A 15,243-nucleotide genomic window follows, 5' to 3' on the forward strand; every position below is an offset into this window, starting at 1 on the left:
TGCAACCTTGTTATATCAACTTAGGCTAAACATTTTAGTATTTGAGTAATAAAAAACGCAATATTTTTACTTGTATAAACTAGCATCGGTAACAGCTTGCCACTTTATCCTCAATTTGTTATCGTTAATTTCAACAAATCGAACTTGCTGCGGAATTGGCAACCCTAAAAATTGATAACTTTACAAAAATATATAAAAGTTATTAAAAAAGCGGTAAGTCAAGCAACAAACCTGTAGTACTTATTATATAAAAATATTTACAATAAATTTTAAAAACTTAATTTTAGAATTAAAAAAAAATAATTTAGAATTAGTTGTGTACTGTTCTCGGTGTACATTGTATTTCGTTGATATCTGCACCACTGTATTTCGTTGATATCTGCACACTAGAGTATCTATCACTTTAGCATCATACAAATTAAACCTGTGACATGAACTAACTTGTGTATTGAATGATCTCAGATACTTCACTTTCGGTATTTTCATTCGTTGCTTTCATCCAGATACGAAACGGAGTATTCGGAGCCAGGAAGTCGAACTCGTGCCGCGGGTTCGAAGCCTTGTACCGGAACGTTTCCGGTTCGGACGGGTACTTGGCGTAGTTTAGTCTATAAATATATTGCAACTTAAATATAAAATAGTGGACAACCTAAACTATGAAATATTAAACTTAAAATCCTAAAAAAAATATGCAAAAAAATTTAAAAAATTAATAAACCTAATTTAAAAAAAAACGATCGCTTAGCTCTAAAGATCAAAAATAAAATTTCCCAAATCTAATATGACCAATAATAAAAAAAATATTTGTCAAAAAAAAAAAAAAACTGACTTAAAGTTTTTTCTTCCTTCTACGTCATCCCATGTGAGTAGAATCTTCGTGTCAGTGACCTCTGCTATGGTGAAGTTAGAAGGAGTTGGTAACTCTTGAAAAGACAAACAAAATTATGTAGAAAAAGTAGATTTAAAAAAAAAGTGTTTACTTTCTTACCCGTAAAAGTGTCTACTTTAGAAGACAAGCTTTTAGTAAATCGGTTCTGAGCTATAATGGTTATCTGATACATTGTGTTGGGCGATAAATGTTCTAGAAAAATCTCTGGTGACGTCACATTTTTAAAGTGAGGTAATTGACCTTAAAAATACAAGTTCAAAAATTTAATATTTAAAATAAAAACAAGCTATAAACACAAATAAATCGAGTATAATTTAATCGTTAACATGCATTTAATTGCATAGTTTAAATATTAATGATTTTAATAAATAATTTAAAAAAACATTAAAATTAATAATTAATAAATGTTATTTTAAATGTAATACACAATAACATGATGGCAGAATAAACTTATCTTAAAATTAAAATATATACTAAAAAAAAAGAAAAACTCATAAGTTTATAACAAAGTCACTTATTTAATTGTATTACTAAATTATATTCTTATGTGCGAAATGATTCCATTTACATTTTTTTTAACTGAAAACTTACGTTTAACTTTGCCGCTCTTTGGTACAAAACTCACAACATAAACCAAAGCCTTTTCGACTGGAGTCCACTGAAGTAATATAGTGTCAGTTGTCAACATCTCGGGAACGACATTCAAAGTTGGCGGGGATGGAAGTAAGGTAAACCGGGTAACCGACACTGGAAAACTCCGCGTGTTTTTGTTGTATGCTATAACATTGAAACCAAATTTGATTTTTGTTTGTCTAATCATTTAAAATTTTTTTGTAATGTACCATGGAATATTTATTTTTTAGATGTTCGAATGTGTCGTGATACGCTATCAATAAACACCGAGTTTCAATGCGATTAGTATGGTAATGTAACCACGGTCACTTGGCCGTTTTAATAATATGAGATTTGTAATACCTGTTAATGTAAAAGTGTAGTTAGTCGAAGGTTCCAGAAAACTAACAAAATTGTCACTTCTAGTTACATTTGTGGTTCGTACAAACTTAAGAACTGGTGCTGTTAAAAATAACTAAGTATCACATAATCAGATTGTGAGTACAATAGAAAAATTCGTTACAAACTAGCTGTAGTTATACATGGTGATAAGCGTTAATACCACTAAAATTCGTTTATACATAAAATACACACTTATATTTACGTTTTCGTCTTTTTTGTTGTTGTTTATCCGAAACTGGAGTAAACCAAATATCTAGTTTGTAATATTCAGCACCCTCTACTCCCACCCAGCGGAGATAAAGCGACGACGAACGAACAGTGTTGCTGTCTACCCGAAAGTTGCCAGGTATTTCAAGCTCTTAAAAGCAAATAATTTAACAACATTATTTTAGTAACACCATATTAATAACCTTAATAATTACCTTTTTTAACATTCAAAAAAACTAAAACATTTTTTATTTATGAGAATAATGTGAATATTTCCAAAACTGATGCAATTATTTTCCTTTTTAATTCTATATCACTTACTTGTATATCTTATTATTCGACTCGGAAAACTTTGTATTTCGTCCATACCAGCCACAATAATAACTTCATATCTCGTTCCTGGTCTCATACCTGTTAGGGTTTGCTCAGTTTTTGTCGTCCTACCTTGTCCTATGACGTCACTGGGTAGTTGATTTTCTCCTGAAATATGAATGTTTCGTGATACAAAACTTATAGTATAGGTAATAATATTTTTATCATTTACAAAAGTATTCTCAAAATTGTATAGCCTATTGTTACAAGTTTTATTTAAAACCCCTAACCTAATTCTTGGTTCATTTTTTTCTTTTTAACTAAACCTTACTTTAACATGGTATTCTAAAATAACTTTTAAAATTGGTTATTTAAAAATAAATATTTTACCTTCTTTGATAGCATCCAATACGTCATCAAACAGTGGTTGGCATTGTAACTTGATGGACTCAATTTTAGGATAAGTATAAACCCAATCTTTACTAGCTCGATCGAATTTTGGAGACCTTGAAGTCGGTGATAATGTTGTCGTCGAAACCGGCTCTGTCGAAAAGTTTTTGTTTAAATAACTTTAAAAGTAAATTGCTAAACAAAAAACTTTTGGTAGAATTAATATTGTTTTGAGCAATTTAATTTAATTATTACTTAATAAAAAAAATTGTTTTAGACATTACTTTACCTTTTTTCTTTTGAGCAGTTGTTCCCTTGCCGCTGCAGTCGTAAGCGAGTATAAAATAACTGGCTGCATGCTTCACTTTCGACCACGTGACTCTCATCGACGAATATGTAACGTCATCGTACGTCACGCTAAAGTTTAACGGCCTAGAAAGTTCTGAAAAATAAAAAGGCAATTACGAGTAAAAATGCATTAAAAAATATTATTTAACAAATCCTTCAAAAGTTGACTGGATGCCGTGTTATGAATATAACGTCTATTAAATTACGTAAGTCGATAACGTGTTGTAGTAGTCAGAGCACTTGGCTTTATCACATGAGATCCTGGATCTGATTCCTACTGCTGTACTGCTGCCATGCTGTAGCGCCCCTGAGTAAGGCGCTATAAACTGTATAAACTCCTGCTGAGCCAGTACCTAATCAGCAGCATATTTATAGGACAATTACAATCTATAATATCCCAAATTGCCACAGGCAACTCGAGACTGAGTCGCGGTAACAGTTGTTACTCTATGTTTAGGTCGCGCATTTACCTATTCCACATCGAGAAAAAATAAATATTCAAACGCAATTTTAAATCATGTAACATAAAAAAAAATTTACACTAAATTATGTATATACAAAAAATCTCACTTGTAAATTGCTCAACAACTGCTGGAATACTCCCCGTGTCAAACTCTTTAAAATTAATCGCAGAAACCGAAATAGTGTACTTAGTTCCCGGGGTAAGGTTTCCAATGCGGGTAAACACCGTTTCCACGTCACCCACTCCCGTGAAATTGACTCCGGGAGTTTTTGGGGTTACGTTAACCTCGTACCAATTTGCAGCAAGGTTTTTGGCCCATCGTAACACAAGATAAGTGTCTTGGATATGAGCCTTGTCCACATTTAAAAACTTGACCTTGTTCAAACCTGCGTTGTTAATAATACAAAAAAGTTAACTTAAATCTTTTATTAAATAAATTTACATATAGTCCTTTTTAATATAGCATAGATTAGCGCTGACAAAACTTAAACTATCTTTCTTACATTTTAATAGAAATTTTATCACACTCTAAACTACATTATCCAACATGAATAGTTTTTGTTTTTAATAAGGACTGCGTTTAAACTAAAAGTAAACTACGTTATTAGATTGTTTTTAACACGTTTAAGTATACATTGACTATATAAAGTAATTAAGTAATTTACAGCATTAAAGACTACGCCAAGCAAATAAGCGACGTTTTTTTTCCAAACGCCGGTGCCGCGCGTTTTGTGCCCAGCAGCCTTTGACAATGTGTTGGAATGTTGCAATCTTTTCCATGACGCTTTATACTACAAAGCAATAAAACCTCGACTACTTTAATACTATATAAAATCTTTAAAATGTCACGTGACTTACGTGTGTATACAACCATCAATCCGGGCAAACTCTCAGTGACGTCATTCAGAGCAATAATAAGAAGTTGATATTGTTCAGCACTTCTTAAACCTTCAAGTAAGTAAGTCGTATTTTCGTGCACCAATTTCTATTGAAATAATATCACTAATTCTTTGAATCAGCTTTGTAAAAATTTAAATAACGTGAGGCCGTTTTACTCAGGTCTACTTTTAATCAACAACCCATTTCTGTATTGGTTTAATAATTTTATATTTAGATAACTTCACAATTTGTGTAAATATATATCAACATGCTTACAAAATATTTTTCGCACTAAAATATTTGTATATTTTCTCGTGCGTAAAATTTTATCAAAATCATGATAAAACAAATAAAATTTCACAGAAAACGTTAGTTCTAAAACATCGTGTTCAAAATGGACCACAGTTTGTTTTTGATTATTTTACAGAAATCAAATAATTAAAACAAATCTGTTCGAATCACCATTATTTATTTACGTTAGGGTACATTAATTTACAAAAACCTTAACCTACATGTTTTTTCCTTACTCCATTCTTCTTATACTATAATTAATGTAAGTTAAGAAGATATACATACTTTATGAATAAGAAGACAGCCTTAACAACTTATAAGAAAGAAAAACAAGACCTTTATTAAAATGCCTTGTCAGTTGCTGTCGGCCTTATCTAATAAATTATTATTTTAAAAAACATGCAGTTAATGGATTACAAAGTTGATTTGGATTTAATTTTGGCTTTTCCATACCTTGACAACTTCGTTTTGATAATCTTTGAGTAAGATGCGATATTTAGTTGCACCTACTACTGGTTTCCACTGCGAGAAAACACTGTGGTCGGTTACGTTTGAAATCAAGATCTCTGATGTCGTTGGTAACTCTTAAGAAAACATAAAATATCTTGAACATAAACAAAGCACATTTAAAATTGCGAAATTTATGTTGCAAATTTGATAAATTTGGTCGAAGAGTTTGGGGTTTGAGTCGCATCAATACCATACTATTCGATTTGGGGATGTTGAAGACTTGTCATATACAACAATATGCTTATGTAAATTTACATCAAACCTCTACATACTGTCCATAAAAAATAGCTACATTTTAAGTTTATCTAACTGAAATTAACCAAAATTTATCTTACTTGTGTACACCATGTCTGTAATTATAAGACTCGACGACCTAAGATTAAATGCCTGGTAACTGACTTTGTATTTTGTTGCAGGTTTTAAAGATGAAAAATAAACATTATTTGACGAAATATTTTTTCGTTGAAGTTCCTAAACAAATAAAAGAAGTATTAAGCATACGTAATTTAAAAATTGCAAAAATAAAAAATAAAGTAAAAGTTGGTGAATTTAATTAATTGAACAGTCAGTAATTTTGGCATGTGATATAAATGACTATAATTTGCAATAATTATTCCGTCGCTTAGCTTTAAGTTGGACAGAATTTTATATTAACTTAGTGTTTTACCCACGCAGATAAAACGTTTATTTATAAAAATTTGTATAAAAAGTTATTTATTACTTAGGTACTTATAATTTTCTTAAGTACTAGTACTTATAATTTTCTTAAGTGAATTTCATTGGCACTACTTACATATGTGTCATCGGAGTTATCAAAACCATATAAAATAACGCTTGAATAAGATGATAGCTCGGGGATTTCCCAAAACACTTGGAGAAACGAACTGGTCACATTTTGGATTAAAAACTTGTCTGGCACCTTTAGTTCTTAATAAAAAAATGGCGTCAAAATTAACTTTTTTGTTTCAGTTTCGAATTGTTTAATACATAATTGTTCATCTAGTTATTGACTTATTCTTTCTTAAATATACTATGTGGGAAACAGTAATTTTTTAAACCAATTTTTAAACAAAAACTGACTTGTAACGACGTTAATGCTGCTAATTGGACCAATAGTTTTCCCACTCACAGCCTGTATTTCAATTTTAAACAAAGAGCCGGGTTTTAGTCCTGTTATAATAGCGGACTCCGTCTCTACAAACCCAAGTCCTCCGTATTTTGTTATTGATTTGTCAATGGAAACCTACAACAAAAATATAAGAAAATGTAAAGGCAAAACAAATATCTTTTAAGGTTTAAAGTGTTTAAATATATTTTGTTATGAAATGACATACAAAATAAATTCCGGCATCCGTAAAATAACAAAATGTACTAGTTTTAAAAAAAATAATTAAAACAAAATTAAAAATTGAACCTCGTATTGTAGAGCCATTGGGGTTGGTGACCACGTGACCAGGACCTGATTATTTGTGACGTTGGTTAAAGGAGCTACCAGATCGGTCACGTGACCGGGTTCTAAACCAATCAAAACGAATAAGTTAAAACTAAGTGTAAAATTTTTTAAATTTTTAACAAATTTTTAACTTTAAAACAGAGAAGTATTTAAACTTATTCGCTACGAATCCTATTTCAAAACTCTAACAACAAGTTTGCTCTTTTTATTACATTAATAAATAATAGGATCATGCCTAAAATACATTTATATCGATGCCTTATCAGCAAATTAATTTTTTTATGTAACTCGACACGGCCATCTCATTACAAATGCACGGTTATGACGTCATAAGATTAAAAAGATAACTAACAATTTGTTACCTTCAGAACTTCCTTCACATTTCCATGCACCAGGTGCTAAAAATATATTGAAAGTTAAAGCTAGGTTGCTTTTGCACAGCAATAATATAGCATTGGTAGTATAAGTATGTTTAAATGTTTACAACACCATTTTGACTTACTTTTAATGTTTTTAACTGACATTTTAATACAATAATTTTTTTATTAATCAGCAACATTTTTGATAAACTTTGTTTAAAAATTAAAAAACAAAAAATCTAAAAATTTAAACTTATCTTACAGATTTAAAATATTAAAATTATAACCGGTCTTTAACAATTTAAATTTCGCAAGAAAACAATGTCCTTTTATTTACTTTTATTTAAAATTTGAATAAATTAAATTGTCAAAATTTTCTACCTGTTGCAAACGTTATTTCCTTGGGCTCGCTACAACCGTTCACATGATGGGCAATCACAGTCATAACGTAAGTTGTCTCCGCGTCGAGGTCACGCAAGGTCAAATGTGTCGGCTCACCTTGTATGACGTCACCTTCACCTCTAACGCAGTTGCTTTCAGGTGACCCAACAGCAACGGTGTACCTAAATATTCGAATTTTATTAATAAAAAAAATTAAATTATTAATAAAAAATAAAATCTAAAAACTTTGACATTTAAAAAAAAATTTAGCATAATTTAAAAAACAATTTGCTAGCTTAATTTTACCATTCAGCAACTTCCACTGAACTCCACAAAACTCTAGCCGACGTTGGGTAGATTCGATCCACCGATCCCTCGTCTGGGGCTGGAATGGCTAAAATCGAAAAAAAAGTATTTACATAAATTTTATTTTTTGTATTGTAATATTTAAAAATATAAATATAAAAAATTTATTTCTAACCTTCGTCGCAATTATCAGCCGCTCGCCTTAATCTTTCTAACTTGTCCACAAATATTTCGTCATCATACACGTCATAATCTGTCACACCGATGACGTCATTTTCTGTGATTGCCAAGACAACAACGACGACTAAAAATCGCCAACGTCGCATATCGTTTTTAGCAATAAAATCTTTGTTATTATAATTCCCTATTTAAAAACCTAAAAACTTGATTAAGAAAATATGTTAGTTATAAATTTATATATATATAAATACCCAAATACTTGTATTATTTTTATCGAAATCAAACTTAATTGTTTTTAAACCTTTTACCAGTGATGACTAAGTAGCCCACACACACTGACATCAGGACTTACTCCAAGAAAGTGCACAATATTTTGTGCATATAATTTTTTCTACTTTCTTTCATCTCGTTTAATTTTATTACCTTCACTCGTACCAGCGTGACATATAAAACAATGGTGACTTGGTTGCAGTGAAAATTAAGTGTTATCAAGGAAACAAATGAATAATTCACAGAGGTAATCATGCAACATCAAATTACTTGGAAACATGTTTATTTGCAAGGAACTCAGTTAATAATAAATGAAGTACAACCAGTTTAGAATTCTTATCCTTGCAATTAATCAGGAGCTAAAGGCATACACAAAAAATTAAGTTTAAAAATTTTGGGGAGATGTGTAATTGCAAATAAATGATATACAATATGCAGAATTGTTGCTTAAAAGAGAAGTTTTACGATTTTTAAAATAATATTTCATTGCAGATATTGTTATATAATATAAAAATGGGCATTTAAAATTTAAATCTTGTCAAAACTATGCAAAACCAATTAATTATACAAAAAATTAGATCTGTAAAATTTAAAAATAATAATGAAAAAGTAAATACTTTTTTACCAATCAGTAAGTTCCAATTTTGCCTAATGTTAACTGTAAAAATAAAGTCTTAACCACAAATTAATTATTCCATACCACGTATAGATTAATTATCTTAAAATATCGGAACGTTTTTATCAAAGTTTATGAATTTTAATAGCATGTAAATAACAAATTGCACAAAGCACAGTTGAAATATCACCTTACCTTACCTTACCACTTTGGTTTAAACAAAATTAGAACACAATTTATATCAAAAATATAAAGTAAATCAATTTTAAAATAAAAATTGTGGTTTAAAATATTTTGCAATATATGTTTCAAAAAAAGGTTGACACTGGTGATAACAATAACAATGCGAATGGTTGTAACTTAAAAAATAAATCACTATTTTTAATTTTAAAAAAAGGAAGTAAAAAAGTCTAAAATCAGTTACTCCATTTTGTATAAAAATATTATGTTATCCTTATAAAAATATTCTAGTTTACTACATTAGAAAACCTAATATTTAACATGGTTTATAAAAAAGCTACACTATTTTAACTACAGAACAAAGTATAAGGTTATCAAGTCACAGTACACTTAAAGAATTTTACTAACTAGCATAATTTCAAAACTCATTTCTTCAATTTCAATAACACAATGCAAAAATAAAAAGATGAAAACTTAAAAAAATGGTAAAATAAATATAAAAAGCAAAAAACACCAAATTCAAGCCCATTTATTTAAAGACAATCTTTCAATCACCATACCAAAACAACTGCAACTTTAAACTTTATTAAAAAATTTGTAATTTCAAATATAAAAATATAATTTCAACACAATCAGCACAAAGTCTAGTTCAATCGATCTACTACAAAATTAACTTACAAAAAAATAAATAAAAGATAATCTAACAGTTTGAGTATGAAATTTGAATTTAAAAAAACAAATTTATTAAAGCAATATATAGTTATATATGGGTATTAGGCTTTACATTAAATTTAGATAATTGTTTAGAGTCACTATTTTGCCAGGCCCAAGCCTGGTTAAGGTCGGTTTGTTTGCAAGGTAATAACAACACCTTACCACTATCCTTAACAGCTGAAGCACACATACCAGTAGTGCTGTGAAACAATTGCTTTTTGTGAGCCTAGATAAAAAAAACGATAAAAAGTGAATATTGTCAAATAAAGAAATATTTTAAAAAATACAACAAATATAAAAATAATTCAACAATTAACTATTATATAATAGTTTTACACTATTTTGTATAAAAATATTATGTTATCCTTATAAAAATTAACTATTATATAATAGTTTTTGGACCAAATATAATCGCATAAAAAAATAATAAAAATATCATTTTTTTTCGTTGTGTTTAGAATGTATGTTGAAAGTCCTAACTTAAAATGTTAAAAATACTTACTATATATTTCCATAGTTGATTTCCATATTGCCCATGACAATCCCAGAGAACAACTGGTCTGTTCATGCCTTGTCCATCTAAACAAACTCTTCCTGAATCTTTCATGCTTTTTCCTGGCCTTATATCCTCTTTCCAGGTTAATATAAACTCCTAGTAAATCAAATAAAAAAAAATTTTATTACGTTTTGGTTTATCTTTCATATTTAAGACCAATTTTCTAATACTAGCTACTTCAAGTCAAGCAAAAAGTTAATTGGATTATTAATCAGGCAATAAAATCAATACTAATAAAAAATGTTAAAGCTTTTAAGAAAGTTGCTATATGTTTAAATTGTGTAGACCAATGCTATTTAACTGCTTCCACAAACCGGTACTAGTCCATGCCAACTTTTTGCTTTTTTTTAAAGTTGGCTGTTATAATGTGCCCATTACATTTAACAAGATTCAATTGAACACATGCACAAATCAGTTTTGTTTATTACAACTTTGAGTCACTGCTTAACAAAAATCTTCCCATATTAAAAATAAATTTTTGGGTCAATTTAATATAATGCTCGTGTTAATTCATTAACTCATTATAAGACAGGTTCTTTAAAATGAAATAGAAATTTTTACAAATCAAGTGTGAAATATTATTTTAATTCAAATATTACCTGTTCAGCTGTTCCCTGTACTTTACATCTTGACACTGAGAGAGGTTGACCTTGATTCCAGTTATCAACATTCAAACAAAAACCTGTTCCCTCATTCATTATCTAAATTTAAAAGTTTAAAATTACATACCAAAATAAAAACAATATGTCATAAGTAGTTAAGTTACACTATTAGTGTTATTTTTGGAATAGAAATACAGGAAGTAAATTTCTTATAAACAAAATCTAATGGCCTACCTTAATTAGCTTTGTTTTATCAATAAAAAAGGTTGTTGTAAATCATGGCCAAAATTAAACAAGCCACTTTTATACTTAATCATAATTGCACAGTGCCAATTTAATATTTAAAAAAAAATAAATAAAAAACTACCTTTAAAAATAAAAAATTCAAAAAAGTCAAAAAGTTAAATTAAAAAAGTCAAAGTTTATGTTAAATAAGTAAAAAAGAAATTACTTGTCCCCATGCAGCAGGATCAGGTAGCACTGGTGGATAATGTTTTAAAATATCTGGAGCAATTTCTTTCATGAACCAATCAAAAGATTTGCATTTTAATTTTTTACGCAAGTTTTTTTGTGAAGTTAGATCACCAGGATTGATGTTACGGACGTGCGGTCGTTTTTTGTAAAAATATTCGGCGTATTCGTCCATCCAGACTTCAGCTACACGCTTGAAATTCTGTTAAATAAAATTAAAAAAAAAGCTTTTATGGGAAAAAATTTTACTAGCTAGTCCACTGCACAAACAGTAGTCTTTTTATTTGAAAGGCTTTTAAATTAGACTTACTTCTAATTATACAAAATCGTCAATTAGGCTTTATTATATATCATGGCATTATGGTATTTATTTTTAAAAATTACCAGTTTTCTTAAATTTAATAAGCCATTACTTTTTAATGTTTATATTTATAGCAACAAAGTAACTGTTAAAAAAATATAAAAATTAAATTTATAAATTTACAATGCATTTAATTAAAAGGAAAATAAACATGATGTGTATTCATTTTTTTGCAACCATAAACAAAATTAGGTTTATTAAACAATTTGATGAATAATCACTTCCCAATCAAATTTAGTCACAGATACTGAATTTGATACAGTGTTATAACCTTCTAAATGACAATCACAGTTGTGTGTTTACTATATATACCTTATTAATATTAGTTCCTTGGGGCAATGAGTATGGCATAAACTTGCGATAAATGTGACCTACTCTCGAACAGGGTGCATCTAGAATTTTACCACCACACATCCAAGCCTAAAATAATATAGAAAAAGATAAGCATTTAAAATTGATTTATTTCTTTAAAAAAAATTAGAATATTAAAATAAAAACCTAGAAAATTAATCTTTTTTTTTAAACTACAAAATTTATTCTTTTTGTTATAAGTAAATAAACACTTGCCTTTACTTTGACGGCACAAATCATTTTTAAAAAAGTTAAATTTTCTCAATAAAAAAGATAAAAAATTGTGTATAAAAAACGGCAATACCTTAAATGATAATTCGTATTGCTCTCCACCCCATATTTCTAGGCCAGAATCATACTGCCCAATTTCATTAAAATATTCGCGATTCACAGCAAACAAACCACCAGCCATGACTGGGTCTCTGAAATATTTTAAAATAAAAACATTATCCAAAAAAAAAAAAAAAAATTCTATATATACACAAATAAAAATTGTTTTTGTAGAACTTCTCATAGTGCATCATATTATTTAATGCAAAATTTTAAATAAATAAACATTTAAAATAGTCAAAATAAAATAAATATTTTTTTTAAATAGCCTATATAAAAAAATTTAGGCTATAAAGATGTTCTCTTAAAAAGTTCAATTCAAAAAATTTATATTAAAAATTATTCTTACTCAAATGGGTCGCTAGGATCATCCAATTGCCTTTCTGGGGGAATTGGTATCCTCTTGTAATATAATTCCCAATCAAATGCACCTCTCATAGCATCACCTGGTTGGGTCAAGTAATGAAAGTCCTCTTTATCGACTATGTCGATCATGGGACATGTTATCACTTTTCTGTCTTTCGCTATTGGATCTAAACAAAAAAAATTACAAATTTACATTTCTTTAAATTATTTGTAAAGTTTAAATTCTAAATTTTTGAGTTAAGTCTTATGTAGTTGACTTAAAGAAAGCATAAAAAAGTTTTAATAAAATTTTTAATTTTTTAATTTATTAAGATTAAACAGAAATTTTTTATACAGGTGGCAATGTATATGTAATATAACTTGTTTGACTGGTCACTTAAAATTTATTGCATATAGTCACAACAAATATTTGTCTATGATAACACGCTTCACAAACAAAAGGTTTTGTATTTTTTTTTTGGGGGGGGGGTGCATTAATTTGATATGTATTTAAAAAAGTCCCTACACCCTACAAAAAAACAGAACTGGCAAGAACACCTTTAATCATTTTTACCTAAAAGTGGGGGCAACCAGTTGTGAGTTACTTCAACGTGGGAATCAAGAATAACGATCACTTCCCCTTTGGCTTCATTTACACCAGCCAATCGTGCCCTAATTAAACCGTGTCTACTTCTTAACCGCAATAACTTGACTTTTGGGTATTTGTTCAATTCTTTTTCGAGTTTTTGCTGTAGGTGATCTAAAAGGTAATTATAAAAGTCCTAATTCATCTAAAAAATATTTTTCGGATTTATAACTATAATTTAATGCCATAAAACTTTAAGTATTCTATTATTATACATTAAATAAATGGCAAAAATAAATTAAATTTAATTAAAATATTTAACGAAAACATGTTACAAAGCATGCTTATTAAGCAAACTTAATCTTGATGATTTTATAATAAACATTGCCCCAGGCTGTAAAATACATTAAATTAAAATAACATTATAAGTTATCTTATGTGATAATTAAAATAAATTATTTAATATAAATACTCTAAATGTAGCTTTATAACCAGTATTACCAGTATAAAAAATTCCATTTAAAAATAAAAAGAAAAAATACGTTGGCGTCATTATATACAATTAAATTACAAAACCCTATGCTATATATATATATATATATATATAATATAACAAGATAAAGAAATAAATACCTTGTAAACTAGCATCATCTACTAAAATAATTTCTTTTAACAGAGTTTGAGGACTTCTATTTAAAATACTGTGAACAGTTCGAAGCAAAGTTGTCCACCCTTCATTGTGAAAAGGAATAATGATAGAAGTTGATGGCAAATTTTCAACATACAACTTTGTCCGACAACTAAAACAATTAAAGTTTTAAAGGATTTTATTCTAACTCTTTTGTTAAGCTATAAAAAGACCTTTTCTAATTCCAAAAAAAATTTTTAATTTTTAATTTAAAAAACATTTAAAAAAACATTTAAAATTTTTTTTTTTTCTAATAGATGCACAAATCTTAAAAAATTAATTACAAAAAAATTACTAATTTTCCTACTTTTTGTGTCTAATATCAGGTAAGGATCGATTTAAAGAAATTCGGTTGCTGACCATAATGTTAAACCCATTCTCACTATAAGCAGAATGTCCCTTTTCACTTTCCAACAAGGGAACTGCAACACCATTTTCTCCTGGCCCTAATAACAAAAAAAATCAAACATTTATAATTGTACTTACTTTTTACCACATAATTTGCTTCAAACTAGGCAAAAAATAATGCAATAAAATAACAGTAATTTACATCAAATTTATAAAATAAAATTTTTAAACAAAGATTTTAATTTACAATTATAAAACCAAAACCACTTGAAATTTTACCTTTTCTTGTGCGATCTTCTTTGATTAAATTATGATTGTGCCAATCTTTAAGTTTACCAACATTTCGCATTCCTGGAAATTCCTAAAAAATATTTTTTTGTTAATACATAAACAAAAATTACTTTATTTTAAAAAGAAATTATTTTAGCACAACAGCCCAATTATTACATTATATGCTTTAACCAAAAAAACATGCATATAGTCTGCTTAAAGAAACAACTACCTCATAATTTACATCTGATTTGATTTTTAACTTTTCTTCGCCATATTCAAATGTTTTCAGATCATTAAAAATATTTTTACGTTGTGCAATTTTTAAAATTGCAAATACCCCAATAAAAAACACAAACAGTGAAATACATTTTCGTAATTTAAAGCGCATTGCAAAGACCATGGGTCTAATTCATTTAACTTCTTCCAGACGTTGTACAACACACAGGTTGCACTTACAAAACATCAAAAAAGTAACCAAATTCAATAACAAACCAGGGTGAAATCATGCATGACAAACTAAGTCGTGTGCTGTTGACTTTATGCATGACTTGTTTTTCTGGTTGAAAACTT

At 28.3% G+C, this 15,243-nt stretch overlaps 2 protein-coding genes across 2 annotated transcripts in view; both read right to left on the reverse strand.

Annotated features, from left to right (window-relative positions):
* The window catches only part of LOC145750175 (uncharacterized), a 47,120-nt gene extending 38,992 nt beyond the window's left edge, over positions 1-8,128 (reverse strand). Inside the window, exons 1-21 of the mRNA XM_082566175.1 lie at positions 7,978-8,128; positions 7,803-7,890; positions 7,497-7,678; positions 7,119-7,154; positions 6,718-6,818; positions 6,384-6,546; positions 6,097-6,230; positions 5,639-5,774; positions 5,247-5,377; positions 4,482-4,608; positions 3,731-4,009; positions 3,097-3,254; positions 2,813-2,963; positions 2,432-2,590; positions 2,106-2,261; positions 1,865-1,963; positions 1,481-1,666; positions 989-1,129; positions 830-923; positions 442-608; positions 71-164 (exon numbers count right to left, since the gene is read on the reverse strand). Coding sequence (XP_082422301.1) covers positions 71-164; positions 442-608; positions 830-923; positions 989-1,129; positions 1,481-1,666; positions 1,865-1,963; positions 2,106-2,261; positions 2,432-2,590; positions 2,813-2,963; positions 3,097-3,254; positions 3,731-4,009; positions 4,482-4,608; positions 5,247-5,377; positions 5,639-5,774; positions 6,097-6,230; positions 6,384-6,546; positions 6,718-6,818; positions 7,119-7,154; positions 7,497-7,678; positions 7,803-7,890; positions 7,978-8,128 — 2,933 coding nt within the window. The remainder of the gene's footprint in view (positions 1-70; positions 165-441; positions 609-829; positions 924-988; positions 1,130-1,480; positions 1,667-1,864; positions 1,964-2,105; positions 2,262-2,431; positions 2,591-2,812; positions 2,964-3,096; positions 3,255-3,730; positions 4,010-4,481; positions 4,609-5,246; positions 5,378-5,638; positions 5,775-6,096; positions 6,231-6,383; positions 6,547-6,717; positions 6,819-7,118; positions 7,155-7,496; positions 7,679-7,802; positions 7,891-7,977) is intronic.
* Positions 8,129-8,923: 795 nt separating this feature from the next.
* On the reverse strand, positions 8,924-15,128 carry LOC145743987 (polypeptide N-acetylgalactosaminyltransferase 10-like). Its single transcript, XM_082562077.1, has 12 exons — positions 14,903-15,128; positions 14,680-14,761; positions 14,360-14,498; positions 13,998-14,164; positions 13,353-13,538; positions 12,783-12,966; positions 12,408-12,525; positions 12,065-12,172; positions 11,372-11,593; positions 10,918-11,019; positions 10,265-10,414; positions 8,924-9,988 (listed from the first exon to the last, which is right to left on the reverse strand). The coding sequence occupies exons 1-12, from the start codon at positions 15,071-15,073 to the stop codon at positions 9,809-9,811; spliced, it is 1,809 nt and encodes a 602-aa protein (XP_082418203.1). The 5' UTR covers positions 15,074-15,128; the 3' UTR covers positions 8,924-9,808.
* Between the last annotated feature and the right edge of the window lie 115 nt (positions 15,129-15,243).

The sequence above is a fragment of the Corella eumyota genome, chromosome 1, assembly GCF_963082875.1.
Source record: "Corella eumyota chromosome 1, kaCorEumy4.1, whole genome shotgun sequence".
Lineage (NCBI taxonomy): Eukaryota > Metazoa > Chordata > Ascidiacea > Phlebobranchia > Corellidae > Corella > Corella eumyota.

Coding starts and splice junctions, on each gene's coding strand:
- LOC145743987 (XM_082562077.1), bottom strand. CDS start 15,073: ATGGTCTTTGCAATGCGCTTTAAATTACGAAAATGTATTTCACTGTTT. Junction 14,499..14,679: donor AGAAGATCGCACAAGAAAAG/GTAAAATTTCAA, acceptor TTTTGTTATTAG/GGCCAGGAGAAAATGGTGTT. Junction 12,173..12,407: donor AATACGAATTATCATTTAAG/GTATTGCCGTTT, acceptor ATATTATTTTAG/GCTTGGATGTGTGGTGGTAA.